This window comes from Elephantulus edwardii, unplaced genomic scaffold, assembly GCF_000299155.1.
Source record: "Elephantulus edwardii isolate Elephantulus edwardi_28Jun2011 unplaced genomic scaffold, EleEdw1.0 scaffold00034, whole genome shotgun sequence".
In the NCBI taxonomy this organism is placed as follows: domain Eukaryota; kingdom Metazoa; phylum Chordata; class Mammalia; order Macroscelidea; family Macroscelididae; genus Elephantulus; species Elephantulus edwardii.
Window position 1 is genome coordinate 18,692,370 of NW_006399784.1, and position 18,831 is coordinate 18,711,200.

Here is an 18,831-nt window from a genome sequence, read left to right on the forward strand (position 1 = left end):
CTATGTACAACAGCCCTAAACCCTGCTTTGTCCTGTGCCAATTGCACTGCCTTTGACATACCAATCCCAATTACCCGAGTCACTTAATCAATCGACCTCATAGAGGGTCTTCCACTCCTCCACCACCCCTCTACCCTCCCAAGCAAGATGTCCCTCTCCAAAGACCTGTTCCTCCTTACGACATGTCCAAAGTATGTCAGACAAAGCCCCAGAATCCTTGCCTCCAAGGAGCAGCCTTGTTTAACCCTCTCTAGGATGAATCTGTTTGTTTTCCTGGACCCTAGGAAATAAAAATCCTTAACAACTTCACCTTTTATGATGTTTATCATGATGTTATTTACTAATTTAGTTGTGAAGTTTTTGCATTAAGTTGAGGTTTAATCCATACTGACAGCTATGATCTAAGAGCTTTACTATTGTTTCAAATGTTAGGGTTCTCCCTCCCTTTCTTTCTTTTCAGTTTTCTGCAAGCAAGGATAGTTACCCACATATCCTTGGTTGTTAATAAGTCTTTTCCCAGACATGATGTCCAGTTCTTCTTCATATAGCGCAGTTTGCCCTGGTGGAGTGTAAAAGAAACACTGATGGCGTATTGTGTTATGCGCTTGGCATATCCTAAAGATTCATAGTTTAAACCTACCAGCTGTAAAACAGGCAAAAGGCAGTTAGTTCCCTGTTAAACTATGCAAGGAGCCATGAACTGGAATACTTGACACTTGAGGACTGGGTCTGAATCTTAAGCATTTTTAAGTGTTAAACTGTATTCTCTGCAAATACATGGTTTGAACTGTGTCTGACCTTAGGCATTGTCATGGACTGAGCTCCCCACAAATACATAATATGGAAGCTATGTAATGATCGCCTCAACCCTCTCATTGTTGTTGAGTAGGAACAGACTCATAACTGTGGACTTCCTGGGTCATAGCTCACATCATCCAGGAGGTTTGCTGGGGCTGTAAATTGCACAGGGGAGACTGCCCGTCTAGCTCAGAAATGGTATTCTAGGATCTGATTAACCAAAGAGTTGTGAGAAGATTAAGGGTGGAACGCAACACTCCTTAAATCCCATCACAATGCTGCTATAAGGAGATTCCCTAGGGAGCAGTCTCTAACATATTTTATCTAACAAGAGATAAAAGGGGAGGAAAGCAACCTGAGAGGGGTACATCTGTATTACCCAGAAAACACTGCTAAGAGTGGAATGCATCTGTGTATATCTAGACTCCTTCCCTGGGAAACCCTTTGACACAGGAGAAGCTAAGACACATGGAGATCTCCAAGGAACGTGGGGCATAACATTGCTAAAGGAGACATGGACCTTTCTCTGGGCTTGTTCCTGTTAGGTGCAGACAAGTCGAGTATGACTTATAGTGCTCCCAAGAACAAAAGATCTGAGCTTTGTCCTGCCTGCACCATCCTCACTCTTCCTGACACAGGAGAGCCCATTGCAGCAGTCACCTGTCAATCCACCTGGTTGAGCATCTTCCTCTCCTTTGCTGACCCCCACCCTCCCAGCACCATGTCCCTCTTGAACTTCTAGCCTCCCAAATTTGAAGAGAGGCTAGTTTGTGAAAGCTATCCACTTGTGGTATTTACGTTACCTAGTTACCACATCTATGTAAGTTGTTATCTACGTACCCTACATAATTAAGACATTCATCTTCAAAATTAGAAATACTAAAGACATAACATTGCTGTTAATGTTCAGCTTTAAACCAAGGAACTCTCCTGGTCGAATCTGTAGGGAATTGTGATGCAAACCCAAAGGCAGTGCCTCTTTGATGGTTCTAATCCACCACTCACTCCTTGAGAGAAAGATGAGAAATCTCCACTCTCCAATTTACAATGTTGTAAAATACACAGGAGGGTGAGTTATGAATTCATTTTGACTCAAGAGTTTGACTTGTTAGGTGTTTGTATATGTAAAAACATTTAACCAAAGACAACTGCATAGCTTCAATAAGTGCATTATTTAAATCTAATAGTCTATCTTCAAGGTAGTGGGAACTAAAATAAAGTTGTAAAAATTACTATATATTTAGCTGAGAATTTAAATGTCTACTTAATTTTAAGCTACTTCTCTAGAAAACATCATGTAATGCATTTGCTTCATAACAAATTTTCTTCATTTACAATTACTAATAACAGATCATGTTGTTGTCATTAAGTACAGTCGAGCTGTAGATGATTCATAGTGACCCTATGAAGAAAGACCTGAACACTTGTATAACTTTCACCATTTCACCACATTCACAGAGTTTCCAGTGGCAAGCTATTTCAGAAGTGGATACACTCCTGCTTCCAAGCATGCTTTAATTGGGAAGCTCCCCCAAACACTCTCCACCATAGATAACCATTATTGAATTTGATGCATCACTGTCACAGTGTTCAGCATCACAGCAACTTTTGAGTTATCTCTGTACAGCAAATGGACAGAACAGTGCTATACCACTTAGAAGAATGTTTGACCAAAAACAATTAAAACCAGGCCTGAATGCCACAGATTAAAATCAGCCACCTTTGGTTTGGTAGCATAACTTTCTATCCACTAGGCCAAAAGAACTCCCTCTATATTGTTGTTAAATGCTGTTGAGTCATAGATGACTCATAGCAACCCTATGACTGAAAGACTTAAACACTTCTATAACTTTCATCGTTTCACCACGTTCATAGAGTTTCCAGAAACAAGTTATTTTGGAAGTGGATGCCACTCTTGCTTCCAAGCTTGTTTTAATTGGGAAACGCCACCAAACACTGTCCACCATGGGTAACCATTATTGCATTTGACACATCAGTGTCACAGTGTTTAGCATCACAGCAACTGTGAATTACCTCTGTACAGCACATGAACAGATGACTTCCAATCAGGATTCATATTCCATATATACAATGAAACCTATGAGATAGGACTGCCTTGTTTTTCAGGTTCTGCAAAATGTACACCTTTTCAGAGCATGTTTTAAATTCTTGTTGTTGTTATATGCTGCTGAGTTGCTGTAATTCATAGTGACTCTATACACAAGAGCTCTGAACTCTGCTCTATTCTGAGCCAATCTCACTGCCTCTGACATATCTATCCTCATTGCCCCTGTTATTGTGTCAATCCATCTCATCTGGGGTCTTCCTCTCTTGATCTGTCCCTTGACCCTGCCAAGCATGAGATCCTTCTCCAAAGACTGGTCATTATCCAGCTCTATGATGCACAGCAAGTAACTGCAAAGACCATGGCCTGGATCAGGCACACCTCAGTCTCTACACTGATATCCTTGCTCTTTAGCACTCTGGAGAGGTCCCTCACAGCAGATTTCCCTAAAACAATTGGGTTTTTGTATTTCTTGACTAGTGGTGCCAAGAGTGTTGATTGTGAAAAAAACATGAGGTCCCAGGAATTGATGGACCAACAATTGCTAAATTTCAACAAATGGATACAGACCTGGAAGTGCTCACCAGGTTGTGCCAAGAAATCTGGAGGACAACTACTTGGCCAATTGACTAGAAGAGAGCCATAATTATTCCCATTTTTTTTAAAAAGGTAAATAAATAGAGTATGAAAATTATTGAACGATATCACTAGTATCACACACTAGCAAAATCTTGCTGAAAATTATCCAACAGCAACTGCAACAATATATCGATAGAGCACTACTAGAAATAAAAGGTGAATTTAGAAGAACCCATGGCACTAGGGACATCACTGCCAATGTCAGATGGATTTTGGCTAAGAGCAGAGAGTACCAGAGGAATGTCTATCTATGTTTTAATGTTTATACAAAGACATTTTTGTTTGTGAATCACACAAATTGTGGCTAATCTTGAGAAGAATGGGAGTCTCAGAACAATTGGTTGTGCTCATGCAAAACCTGTACTTGGACCATGAGGCAGCTGTCAGAAAAGAGCAAGAAAACACTGCACGGTTCAAAATCAGAAAAGGAGTGTGTCAGGGATGTGTCCTGTCTCTATACCTTTTCAATCTGTATGCAGAACAGATAATTTGAGTCTGGACTTTATGAGGAGGAATGTGACTTGGTGGAAAACTCATTAACAACCTCTGTTACGCAGATGACACAACCTTACTTGCCAAAACCAAGGAGGGCCTGAAGCATCTGTTGCAGAGGGTTAAGAACTGTTCAACAGCAAGAAAACAAAGATTCTCACCACTAAGCGAAATGGAATTGTAATAGATGGAGAAGAGATTGAGATTGTTAACAATTTCAGCTTGCTTGGTTCCACAATCAACATTCTTGGAACAACAAGTTTTAACATCTTCTATCATTCACTATTAGTGGAAAATAGTTGAATTTTCCTTTTCTGACAGGTTACTGTGTAACACAACTTTGAGCTTTTACAAGCCTTACTCTATTTTTATATAAATCAGTGAAAAGTTTTAAGATAATTAAAACTTTTGCTTGGATGAGATTTTACATTAATATTTAAGCACAGAATATACCTAAATAAACTGCTTCTATCTTTCAAACTGAGTAATACATTCTCTTAAAATGTGTTGGCTAAAAAATCTGAAGCCCTTATTTAATTTAGGAGAAATGAGGCAAAGTGAGGTAAACACAGCTTCTTAAAGACTAAGATGCTCTGAATCCTAGAATAGTGTTCTTTATAGCATGCCATAATATCCCCATTATTAAATTAAGTTTAGAAAGCATTAATCAACAAGAGTTTTGCTGAGTTAGAAGGAATTTTAATAAATTATCTGGGACAATTACCATATCAAACAAAGATTATATCTCTACTATCCAAGACACAAAAGTTATTATTATAAGGAAATATTAAATACAAGCAGGCTACTGTAATTTCTATTTTAATGACCTCAGGAACAGAGCTCTGCTATTCTGATTATTACAACATTCTATTTTACTAAAGAAATAATCCTTCAATACAACATGAAATTCTCTATTATATAAAACAAATTCTATATAACTTTCTAACCTAAAAACGTGAATGACAAGATACTCACTAAATGGGCACCTTCAGCTTTTTTACTTTACCTCAAAGGTAATGACCACTTTTCCATGTTTTCAATATTCTAACCCTTTAAACTACTAATTTTAACTAACAAGATCACTCATTAATACATATAAATGGGAATTTTAAAAATTCAAGATCTTGCTAATTGCCAAAATTTGAAAATAGTTTCATCTCAGTAAGAGAATTAAGGCATATGAACACATGAATACCAAATTGAACCTTCCATTATGAATAACCGAGGTATTAAGTGTGCTTTGCAATTAAATATCTGATTTATTCATTATTTTCACTATTACTGATTCTATAGTCTTGTAGTTAGGGTTAAATTCAATATATGATTTCTTCAAAATTTGCTCAAAGGTATATGGAAAAGTAGACAGCAATACTCATCCAAAATGTGATGGCTGGTAATAAAGACACTGTTCAGTATTTTCCAGGTGATTAACACAGCCACAAATCCTTTACTGTTTCTGATGAAGATTTATTCACTAAATTTTAATCATGTTGTTCTTTCTAGGTGTTCATTATAATTTACCTATGTATATATGTATATTTTAAAATATACTTGAAATAACCATAATTTTCCAATTAATGCTTGACTAAGATTATGTATGGAAAAATTATTTTAATATATGAGAGCAATGATATGGTGTGCTTAAAAATATTTTTATCAAGCAGTTTAAACAAACTAAGATAATGCCCAATTTCATGAAACATATTTTTTTATTTGTACTTGAAGAATTACAGTGTATCTATAAGGAAGTGAAACTTACAGGCATTTCCAGTTGATTTTTAAGTATTGCATAACATTATTACACTTAAGGCATAAAAAAAGGTTAAACGTCAGCTAAATAATTTCTTTGAAAATACTTAAATGGTATTAATAGTAAAATTTATGGTAATGTTATGTTGACTGCAACATAATCAGTATTACACTATGCAAAGCAAGCTACCTATCACCACGGGAACTCATTAAAAGCTTTCAAACAAGCATTTCAAATTCAAAGTTACCCTCAAAATACAAATGTTGCAAAGTGGTTATTAAAAATTTAACAGCCATGTTCTCTTTTTATAGCTTTATTTTTTTCTGAATATAAAAATAAGAAAAATGTCACAAACATCCCATTCATTTTACAGCCTAGAAGATACTATATTGCTGCTGTTGTTTGTCGTTGTCATATGCCATTGAGCCTGTGTGACTCATAGCGATCCTATGCACGATAGCTCTGACACTATCCTATCCTGAGCCAGGGTCACTGTCTCCAACACACCTAACTCTAACCCCATTACCCCAGTTACTGTATCAGTAAAATTCATCCAGGGGCATAATGTCCTTCTCTAAGGACTGGTCCCTCCTGGCAACAAGGCCAAAATATGTGAGATGGATCTTCGAAATCCATACCTCTAAAGAGCAACAAGGTTTCTTCAGGACAACACTGTCCTCTCCAGGACAAACCTGTTTGTTTTCTTGGCAGTCCATGGAATGGTCAACACCCTGCTCTCTAACTTAAAGGAAACAATCCTTCTTCTGTCACCTTTAGTCAGCGTCCAGCTTTCTGATGCATAGCAAGCAGTTGCAAAGACCATGGTCTAAATAAAGCACACCTTAGTCTCCAGACTGACATCATTGCTCTTTAGTACTCTGGACAGGTTCCTTACAGCAGATTTTCACAATGCAATTCATCTTTTGATTTCCTGACTGCTGTTGCCAAGAGTGCTCACTTTGGAACCAAGCAAGCTGAAATTATTAACAACCTCAATCTCTTCTCCATCTATCATAGTGCTGTCAATTGTTTCCAGTGGCGAGAATCTTTGTCATCTTAATGTTGCACTTCAATCCATATTAAAAATTGCATTCCTTGACCTTCTGCAGCAAATGCTTCAGGCTCACTCCAGTTTCAGCAAGCAAGGTTGTGCCATCTGCATAATGCAGGTTGCTGATGAGTCCTCCCCCAATTCTGATGCCTTCATAAAGCCCAGTCTTCCAAATCACCTGTTACACATATAAACTGAAAAGGTATGGAGACAGGATGCATCCCTGACACATTCCTTTTTCAAATTTGAACTAAGCAGTGGTTCCCTGCTCTGCTTTGACGACTTCTTCCTGGTCTATATATAGGTTTTTGCATGACCATAATCAGGTGTTCAGGGATTTTCTTTTTTCTCAATGTTAGGCGGGTGCTCTGGAGTCAACAAGGACTAACAGCAACCTTAGGGACAAACGATCAGAATCTTGCTCTATCCTACACCATTCTCATGATCTCTGCCTTGCTCAAGGCCATTGTGACAGTCACTGTGTCAATTAATCTCAAAAGAATATGCCTACTTCCAGGACTCATTTAAAGAAGACTACATTTCAAAACATAGTTTTGAAATATTAATCATTAGTAAAGTAGAAATATACTATTATCTCTAAGGGGGCTAAAGACTGCAAAGGCGTTAAGATCTTTTTCACTCTGAAATTAAGTGTAATATTAAAGTTTACATATTTTATTGAACAACAACTATTACTACTACTTTAGCTACAGTTCTATCAAGAAAATAATCCATATTTTACATACAAATGTTTACTTGGTTTACTTCGTCTCAGTGGTATGAAAAAAAAAAACCCACAAAAATTCAAACATTAAAAAAAAAAATTTCCAGCAAGAACACCAAACAGAAGGCAACTTCATCCTTGCTATTAAAAACAGATACATCACTACTGTGTGTGAAGAAAAACAGTTAACATAAAAAGCCCTAAGTGCTTATCCTTTTTTTTTTATAGTGCTAAGTGCTTATCCTTAAAAAGTCATACTTATATAGTTGGTCTTCAGCCAGTGTCTGAGAAACTGTATTTCAAGAGGAATTCCTCTAGTATCAAGCCTGATAGGAGTGGCTCGCAAGCCTAAATTCTTCACATGAACAATATGGTTTCTGTTGAACATATACTTCCTTCTAGGGGTCTAAAATACGGCATATGCTAGACCGAGTGTGGCTATGTGACCAGATCCCAATAAAACTTATGGGCTCTGAGTCCCGAAATATACTTCCATGGATGGCAATATTTTTTCTAATGTTGTCACAAATCTTTTCTGGGAGAATTCAGAGGACCTTGTGTGACTTCACTGAGAGGACTCTTGGAAGCTTCCACCTGGTGTATCCAGACCAGAGGCTTTTCTTCATGATCTTTTCTCCTTTGCTGATTGCACTTGGCATTCTTCCACTGTACTACATCACAGCCATGAGCATAGCCATGTACTGAGTCCTGCTGCCCTAGGAATACTGAACTTGCAGGTTGTCTGGTGGCAGGTGTGTGTGTGTGCATGTGTGATGTCTCTTAACATATACAGCATATACAGTAAGAACAAGTTTATTTTTCTAACAGCTTTGGAATAGGAAACATTTATATTAATCAAAATTGATTTGTTGCTCTGAATTTTATGATTACAGGTAAATCAATTTAAGTAAACCTATCTTTTTATATAAATTTTGAGTCATTATTTCAGTATTTAAGTATTAAAGTCAATCCTTAACAGTCAGGGAAACTTTGTTTACAATATTTACCTATTTACATAAAGGAGACAACACAATTCTTAACTTATACTGAAGGAGAAGAAAAGGCATAATGCTTATAATAAATCCCCTACCACTGACGGCAGGGTTCAAAGCATGTGCTTTATTTATTAATAAAGACAGCACTGGTGAACTAGCTCCATAACAGCCCTCTTCAAAACTAAATGGGTTCTTACCTTGAAATGTTCCTGCTTCAACAGCTCCATCTTTGGTACTGTCAAAGCCATGAGATGTAATCTGGGTTTCTGAGAGACCAAGGCCAGCTGGTAACGAACGTTTCAAATCCTTAGAATTTGAATAAAAAAGAAAATCTTTGTAAAATCCATATCTCATTAACAGTTCAGTTTATTTTTTTAAATGGCATTATAAATTGCTTATTTTCTCTCTGTTGTTGTTGAGTATCATTGAGTCAGAACCATCAAGTCAGAACCTCCCAGTGGGTTTCAGCTGCAATAAATCACAGGGTAGGAGACTGCCCATCTTTCTCTTGTGGAGAAGAGGGGATATGAACCACAATACCTTTGAGTTGGCAGTGCAATTATGTAGTATTTCTTTATATTGTCATAATGTATAATGGCATACATTCTATAATGATCTAGCAGCAACAGCAAATAGAGCAAGATCTGCTATCAAGAGGCACTGCTGTTCTTTGTTGTTATGTACTGTCAAGTCGAGATTCATTCATAGCTGACCCTCCAGAGAGTTTTCAGAAGCAAGAAACTACACAGGAGGAAAACACCCTATTTCCCACTGAGCACTTGGTGGATTTGAGCCACATGTTTTGGACTGGCAGCACAATTAATTCCTTATCACAAGACTGCTAGTGCTCCCTTGTCAGGAGGTATAATGTACATCAATTATAATATAATTGCATTATTCTGGAACTAAACAGCATGCTCATTCAGTTATTCACTGCCTTTAAGTCACAACCGACTCCTAGCTGACTTACCAGGGTTTCTTAACTGTAAATCACAAGGTTAGGAGATTGTCCATCACTCTCTAGTAAAGCCTTTAGAGAGTCAAGCCACCAGAAAGATACGGTCTGTGGGTTAGCAGCATAACTTCCTCAGGACTACAATAATAGAATTCAATTTCCAAATTTCTAATCTAGTGATTTGACAGATAATTCTATTTTTATACTACGACAAAACTATCCCTGCTTGCTAAAACTGAGGAGGATCTGAAGCGCCTGCTGTGGAAGGTCAGGGACTGCTGTCTTCAGTACAGACTGAGGCTCAATATCAAGAAAACAAAGATTCTCACCACTGGGCCGATTGGCCGCATCATAATGGATGGTGAAGAGATTGAGATTGTTAACAGTTTTAGTTCCTTGGCTCCACAGACAATACTCTTGGCACCAGCAGCCAGGAAATTAAAAGATATTTTGTGACGGGAAAGTCTGTTGTTAGAGACCTCTCTAAAGTTCTGAAGAGTAATGATGTCAGTCCGGAGACTATAGTTCACCTGATACATGCCATGGTTTTTGCAGTCACTTGCTATGCATCAGAGAGCTGGACAATGATTAGGGATGATAGAAGGAGAATGGATGCCTTTGAGCTGTGGTGCTGGCGAAGAGTATTGAATATACTATGGACTGCTAAGAAAATGAACAGGTTTGTCCTGGAGAGGGTGAAGCCAGGCTGCTCCTTGGAGGCAAGGATTCTAAAGCTTAGTCTCACATACTCTGGACATGTTGCAAGGGGAGATCAGTCCTTGGAGAGGGATGTCATGCTTGGAAGGGTGGAGGGACAGCGCAAGAGAGGAAGACCTTGATGAGATGGATTGATTCAGTGACTGGGGTAATGGGTGTAGGTGTGTCAGAGACAGTGAAATTGGCACAGGATAGGGCAAGGTTTAGAGCTGTTATACATAGGGTCACTATGAGTTGCAGGCAATTCGATGGCACATAACAACAAAATACAAAATACACATAATACAAAACAAAATGGTTACCATTTCAGTATCTTTTAAATGGACATTCTACGGATACTATGTTATACAACTATCACAACTATCCAGTTCAGCGTTTCATAAAAATGAAGAAAAATTTAAAAAAATTTAAAAATTTAAAAAAAATGAAGAAAAATTGTTTTAAATAGCAAAATTAAGGTAACTAAAAAGCCCTGTCTAATTTTAAAAAATTGATATAAAATACAATTGTGATTAAATAAATGGTCAATATAAACAAGTAATTATTTGTAAATATTGTAATACTTGTAATGTTAATTTCCATATGCTTTTCAAAGTGAGCTGGATTTCTCAGACTTCAATTTACTATTCAAAGAATAGTAAATTCTCAGGGAGCTCTGGTGGCCTAGTGGTAAGAAGCTGTGCTTCAATTCTGAAGGCATGCAGTTTGAACCTGCCAGCAGCTCCATGGGAGAGGGATGGGCAATCTCCTTCTGTGCAATTACCTGTCTCTGAAAAACCCACTGGAGGGTCGGCCAGGGCTCAGTTCCAACTTGTCAGCACACAACAAAAACAACAGAAGTAAATTTTCATCTGTTCTGGAGAATGTGAAACCGGGGTGTTCCTTGGATGGCAAAACTTTGTGTCATATATGTTGGGCATGTTGTAGTAAAAGGTCTGTTTTTAGAGAAGGACATCATGCTTAGAAAGGTGAAAGGTCAGATTAAGAGACTGAAAACCCTCAAAAAGATAGATCAGCGAGAGTGTGTAACAATGGGCTCAAGTGTGCTGGAGTTGATGATGGTACACGATAGGACTGGCTTCAGAACTGTTTACACTGGGTTGCTATGGATTGTAGTCAACTTGATGGTAAATGACAACAACATATTAAGTTAGTTAACAAACCAGCAAATTCTCAACTCAATTCATTGCTGATTCTACAGTGGATTTTCAAAGGCTGTAAACTACACAGGAGGAGACTGTTCAACTTTCTCCCTTGGAGCAGCTGGTGGATACAAATCACTTGCCTTTCTGTTAACACAAAACTCCTTATTCACTAGGCCACCAGAGTTTCCAGTAGGCATATATAAACCCATCTTTTAGATGTGTGCTTGCCAACAGCTCTCAGCACCCAGGCATCTCTTGGGAAGGAATCAGAGGGAGAAACTGGCAAACAACTTTAGGAAGTGTGTTATTTATGTAAAAATATAGTAAATGACTGAAATTTAATGGAAATAAATATGATAGTCACCATCAAGTCCTATACTTTAAGAAGACATATTTTGTTGTTAGGAGAGGCTGGCTATTCCTTGGAAAGGAACATCATGCTTGGAAAGGTAAAGGGTCAGTGAAAGAGAGGAAGATCCTTAGCGAGATGGGTTGATAAAGTGACTGGGCAATGGGCTCAAGTGTGTTAGAGATGATGAGGATGGCACAAGCTAGAACAGGGTTCAGATCTGTTGTTCACGGGTGAGGTATGAGTCATGTGCTACTTTATGGCATCAAACAAGCACCATAAAGAGGAGCTCTGGTAGCTGAGTGGTAAAGAGCTGAGCTGCCAACAGAAAGGCAGGTAGTTGGAATCCACAAGCTGCTCCATGGTAAAAAGATGGGCAATCTCTTGTGTTATTTACAGCTTCTGAAAACGTGTTGAATGGTCAGCTTTAGTCAGTTCTAATTTGCTGACACACAGTAAGAACAACTACTAAAAACCTACTGCCTTTGAGTCAATTCTGACTCACAGTGATCCTCCATCTAGTTTCTGAGGCTGTCCATCATTTTTGGGAGCAGTAAGTGGATTTGATTTGATCCACTGACCTTTTGTTTAGTAGCCACACACATGACGTACTATTCCATAAGGGCTGCTTCTTATGAAGACTAGGTGCTAAAAAAAGAACAATGATGTCTAAAAAGGAAAAAGCCAAATTTATACATTCTAAAAGAGATCTGGTGGCCTAGTGGCAAGAAGCTGCATTGCAATCCCAAAGGCAAGCAGTTCAAGGCCACCAGCTGCTCTCCAGAGAAGGATGGGCATCTGCTCCCATGACATTAACTGCCTCTGAAAACTCATCAGAGCTACTGGGTTGGTTCTGACTCCACGGCACACAACAGCAACAACAACAAATTTTCTGTGAAAGATTTTTTCCAATATTTCAAAATTTAGTTATAAGTAGTGAGACAGATCAAGCATAAAATTATCTAAAACCACCAAGAATCAGGAATATCTCTATAAGATGGATAATCAATAATAATGCTCATTTTATCCCATGTTTAGATTTTCAAAAGCAATTTTATCCCGTTTTTAGGTTTTCAAAAGCAAACTGATATGAAGGAAATCATGGCATCTAAATTCTAGTCATTTTTCTAATTATCTTTATTAGTGGAATTTGTAGATTAACAAGTGAGTTATAATTAAATTCAGCTAATAATAAAGTTAAAATTTCAGAGTGTGGATAGTTTGAGTTAGCACATTTATGGATCATAAAGAAGAGTATGTTATTCTTATACACTTTTACTAATTCATCACACTTTCTTTAATATAAAGCATCGTCTTCAGCAGGGGTACAGGATATTTCTCTATGGAGTGTTCTTACCTAGGAAAAGACGCAGAGATTTAGTAGCTGAAGACAATATAGAGTTAAACAGAAGGAATCATCAGTATGCATTACACAGAAGAAAAAAATCTAACAAAAGGAAGAGACGGATCTTGAGCTGCATGAAGGGCCAACACGGAAGATACAGAATGGAAGAAAAATAGAACAGGGGTGAGGAGAGATGGATTTTCAATGTAATATAAATACTTGCAGGTGGGGAGGTTTAGAGATGTCATTAGCATAATCATTGCATAACATGCCAATCCTCCACATCCTTGCCAACAGTTAATGACTGCTATTCTGTTAAACTTTGCTACTGCTACTGGGGTAAGATGGCATCTCATTGCGGTTTTTATTTTCATTTCTCTAATTTGAGACTGTCAATCTTGACAGAAAGTTCTTTTTCCCACAGAAAAGGCTGATGGATTTGAACTCAGATCTTCTGGTTAGCAGTGTAACATGTACCCACCCAACTATACCACCAGGTTAGCCAGGGTCTAAGTAGAGGGATGAGAGTAAATTCATTACAAGGCTAGATGACAAAATGTTAAAGGTGCTGTTGCTAGGTTTCAATTTGAGCACAACTCATAGTCACCCTATGAACAAGGGATCTGAACAATATCCTATCCTGTGCCATCCTTATCATCTCTGGCATACCAGAGCCCACTGGGGCAGACACTCTGTCAATCTACCTGGTTGAGGGTCTTCCTCTCCTTTACTGTCCCTCTAACTTTCCAAGCATGATGTCCTCTGACACATAGCCTCTTCTAACCATATGTCCAGAGTTTCTGAGACACAGCTTCACCACTCCTGCCTCCAAGTAGCACTCTAAGTAGAGTGCCTTCTGTTCTGTTGGCAGTACAGGGATATTAGTACTCTTCAACATCACAACCCAAAAGGATCAATTCTTATTCTGTCATCCTTGGTCAGTAGTCCAGCACTCAGATGTACAACTGGTGACTGGAAAGATTATGATTTGAATCAGGTGTAACTTAGGCTTTATAAACTGGTATCATTGCTCTCCAGGACTTTGGAAAGATCCCTGACTGCCAACTTTTCCAATGCTACATGTCTCCTGGTGTCCTGACAACTGAACCAAGGGAAATAAATGATTGTGGATCCAAGCAAGATGAAATCATGGAAACTTTTATCTTTTCTCTCTCTTGTATTATGTTGCCTATTGGCACAGTAGTGAAGGTTTTTATATTCTTATTTATTTCTTTCTGTTGAGATGTAATCCATACTGAAGGCTCATTAGGTCCTCTTTGCTTTCAGCAAGCAAGTGTAGTGTCATCTGCATAAGGCAGGTTGTTCATGAGTCTTCCTCCAATCTCAATGTCATATTCTACTTCATAAAGCCTACTCTCATGAGTGATTTGCTCAAGATACAAAATGAATAGATATGGAGCAGGGATACAGCTCTGACACATCCTTTCTCAATTTTAAACCATGCAGTATTCCCTTGCTCTGTTCAGACAACAGCTTCTTATCCAAGGTACAGATTTCATTAAAAACATAATTAAGTGTTCTAGGATTCCTATTATTTTCAATGTTAGCCATTGATTGTTATGATTCATCCAGTTGAATGTGTTTGAATAGTCAAAAAACCATAAACAGACATTCTTCTGGAACCCTCTGCTGTCAGCCATGATAACATCTGACATCAGCAATGATATCTCAGGGCCAGGCTGCTGTTGCTAGGTAACGTCAAGTTGAGTAGGATCCATGGCGACTCCATGAACAACAGATCTGAACCCTGTCCTATTCTGTGCCATCCTCACACCTCCTGACACATTAGGGCCCATTATGACAGTCACTGTGTCAATCCATTTGGTTGAGGGTCTTCCTCTCCTTCGTCGATCCTACACAAATGATTGGAAAGGCCATGGTCTGAGTCAGACACATGTTAGTCCTCAAATTGACATCATTATTCCTTAATAATTTGGAGAGGTCCTAATGGTAGACTTTCCCAATACAATACATTTCTTGATTTCCTGATTGCTGGATTCTTACCACTGGACTGACGGACAGCATTATGATGGATGGAGAAAAGACTAAAACTATCAACAACTTCATCTTACTTGGATCCACAATTAACACTGTTGCTATGAGCAGTCACATGCATATAGAGCAACTGAAAATACCAATGTGTGAGTCAGGAATACCTTAGTATTCAAGATGACATCTTTGCTTTTTAACTCGTTAAGGAAGATAAAAATGACAGATGAATGGTGGATCAGGGCACTACAGAAATTAATGTTCATGTAAGAGGCACTCACAGAAGTTAATGTTTATAATGACAAACCAGTCAATAGGTTGTTTAAATTTCAAGAAGACATGATTTTAAACAATTATTTCTAATCTTCCATGAAAGCTGAAAGGAGATGAAAATATATTAACTTACATTTACATTGTTTAATTTAATCTTAACACTAAAGAAGTTTCTATTTGGAAGTAACATTATCTACCTTAAAGATACCCATGTTTTTCTTGAACTTGTTGTTAGGTGCAATCAAGTTGAGTACTACTCATATTGACCCGATGAACAACAGATATGAACACTGTCCTATCCTGTGCCACCTTCATCATTTCTGACACACTAGAGCCCATTGTGGCGGTCACTGTGTCAATCCACCTGGTTGAAGGTCTTTTTCTCTTTCGCTGTCCCTCCACCTTTCTAAGTATCATGTCCCTCTGCAATGAACAGTCTCTCTTAGCAACATGACCAAAATATGTGAGGTGAAATTTTAACACCTTTGCCTCTAAAAAGCATTCTGGCTGCACCTTTTCCAGTTCTCACCACTGGACTGACAGGCAACATTATGATATATGGAGTACATATTGAAACACAGTGATTTCATCTTACTTGGCTCTCCAAACAATACTTTTGGTAATAGCAGTCAGGAGATCAGGAGACATATTGCACTGGCAAAGTTTACAGACAGGGTGAGCAATGTTGTTAATCTGAGGAGTAAGGAAGATCATGGTCTTTACAATCACTTGCTATGTTGCTGAGAGATAGACAGTGAATAAGGATGATAGAAGAAGAAATGCTGTTTTTGAACTGTGGTGTTAGAGAAGAGTACTAAATATCCCATGGGCGGCCAAAAGAACAAACAGATTAGTCATCCTAAATATTTCCTGAAAGAATATGTAAATTTATTTAATGAACTAAAGGACTTAATAGATAATATAAAAAGTTATAACACCAATGGTTTATTATATGAGTTTAATTGTTGTTCTTAGGTGCTACTTGAATCAATTTCACTCATAGACTCTGAACAATAGATGGTTTTAAATAACAGGTCAAAACTTTGTCCTATCCTATGCCAGTCTCAAGACTGCTGATAAGCTCAAACCCACTGTCATTCCATCTTGTTGAGGGACCTTCTCTCTTTCTTTGATCCTCCACCTTACCCAGCATGATGTCTTCTTTCTAAGGACTAGCCCCTCCTAACAACATACACAAAGTATAGAAGATAGAGTTTCACCATCCTTGCCTCTCAGGAACATCCTGCTTGCACTTCCTCCAAAACCGACTTGTTTGTCCTTTTGGCAGCCCATAGGATTTTCAGCACACTTCTCCAACACCACAATTCAAAGGCATTGAATTTTCTGTCATCCTTAATCACTGTCAAACTTTCAGATGCATAAAAGTAACTGAACATATGAGGACTTACAAAGGGCACACCTCAGTCTTTTTGCTGTTGTTGTGTATCATCGAGTCAGATCCAACCAGCACAGGAGGAGATTGCCCCTCCTTCTCCTGCAAAGCATTTGGTGGATTCAAACCACACGCCTTTGGGATTGCAGTGCAACTACTTGCCACTAGGCCACCAGAGCTCCGTACACCTTAAATCTTTAAACTGACATTGGTGCTCTTTATAACTTTGGAGAGGTTCTTAACAACAGTTTGTCCCAATGGGAAAAAAGAAAATTCCCAACAATTTAAAAAAATTAAATCATTGAAAACGTCAATATTTTCTCCATCTATCACGTTTCCTACTGGTCTAAAGGTGAGGATTACTTTTCTTTTTTTGATGTTGAGATGTAATCCATATTGTAGTAGTTTATATTCTGTAGCAAACAATTTGAGTTCTCTTCACTTTCATCAAGCAAGGTGTGTCATCTACAAATCATTAGAGAATCTGGGCTTTATGAAGAAGAATGCAGCATCAGGATCAGAAGACTCAGGAACCACCTGTGTTATGTATGACAGGACCTTGCTTGTTGCAAGCGAGGGGAATGTGAAGGGCATGTTGCAAAAGATCAAAGACTATGGCTTGAAATGTGGATTACATCTCAATATTCAGAATTAGTCACATCGCAATTGGTGAAGAGAAGACTGAAGAACTTCTTTTTACTAGGATCAAAATCAACACCATTAGTACCAAGAGTCAAGAAATAAAAAAATGTCTTGCACTAAGGAAATCTGCTGTCAAGGAGTTCTGTTGAGGTGCTGAGGAGCAACAATGGCACTTTAAAGACTAAGGAACACCTGATTCAAATCACTGTCTTTTCCATTACTTCTTATACTTCATATATATCTGAAAGGATGACAAAAAAAGAATCAATGTTTTTGACTTGTGGTGTTGAAGAAGAGCACTGAATATCACATGGACTATGAAAAGAACAAACATGTCTTGAAAAAGGGCAACCAGCGTACTCCTTAGAGGCAAGAATGATGAAATTTCATCTCACATACTTTAGGTACGTTGTCTGGAGGGGCTGATCCTTAGATAAAGACCTCAATTTTGGAAACGTGGAGGGCCAGGGGAAAAGAGTAAGACTCTCAACAAGATGGACTAGCAGAGTGACTGGAGCAACAGGCTATATCAGGTGAGGACTACATATGATGAGGACTGTACAAGATAGGGCAGTGTTCAGATCTGTTTTTCACAGGGCCACTATGGGTCATGCTCAACTTCACAGCATCTAACAACCCCATGAGGCAGTTCTACTCTTTCCCACAGTATTGTTATGAATTGCACTGACTAGACGGCAATGTGTTTATTCTTTACATACGCTAGATCTTCTAAGCAGCGAAAAAGATAAGGTACAGTTCTTGACTCATTATACAGCATATACAATCAATCATCTAAAAGTTGAACGTGTGCCAATGACAAGACAGCAAGTACTAAAGAATTTAGACTAGGAATAAGTTTATGAAAATCAAAGCATAAAAGAAAAGAGCATGTTAGTGCTTGGGACATAAAACATTTATAAACTTAAAGTGACATTTAATAAACACCAACATTTTGACAGTCACTGCTCTAGATACTAGATAAATAGCAATGACTGATAAAGTCTCTGCTCAAAGACATTATTTTCATCCATTATTCAGTTGACGAGTATTTCAGTTGCTTCCAATTTCTAGACTATTATGAATAGCTGTTATGCACAAAGTATGTAAGTGTTTGTGTCATATTAACTTTCAACTGATCTCTTAAGGAACTGACTAGTTTGCTAAAAGGGCTGCACTATTTTACACTCCTAGCAGCAGTGTATGAGAGTTCCAATTTATCTACATCCTTAACAACACTTGTGGAGTTTTTTTCCCTTTTTTAAATTATAGTTATTTTAGTGATTGTGAACTAGTATTTCATTGTTGGCTTGAAATGTTTGGTCCTGATGAACAGGTCCTGGCCAAATTTCCACTACGGAAATTATCATGGCTCCACAGTCAACACTCTCAGCACCAGTAGCCAGGAAATTAAAAGACGTATTGTGATGGGAAAGTCTGCTGTTAGGGACTTCTCCAAAATATTGAAGAGCAATGGTATCTCTCTGGAGA

The 18,831-nt window shown here is 38.1% G+C and overlaps 1 protein-coding gene across 4 annotated transcripts in view; it reads right to left on the reverse strand.

The window, feature by feature from the left end:
• ARFIP1 (ADP-ribosylation factor interacting protein 1) overlaps positions 1 to 18,831 on the reverse strand; it is a 186,634-nt gene that overhangs the window by 83,548 nt on the left and 84,255 nt on the right. For 3 of the 4 annotated variants that reach the window (XM_006884465.1, XM_006884468.1, XM_006884467.1), the window contains one exon: positions 8,712 to 8,820. In XM_006884465.1, coding sequence (XP_006884527.1) covers positions 8,712 to 8,820 — 109 coding nt within the window. Of the gene's footprint in view, positions 1 to 8,696; positions 8,821 to 18,831 lie in introns of all 4 variants that reach the window. The other variant, XM_006884466.1, reaches the window with a different exon arrangement.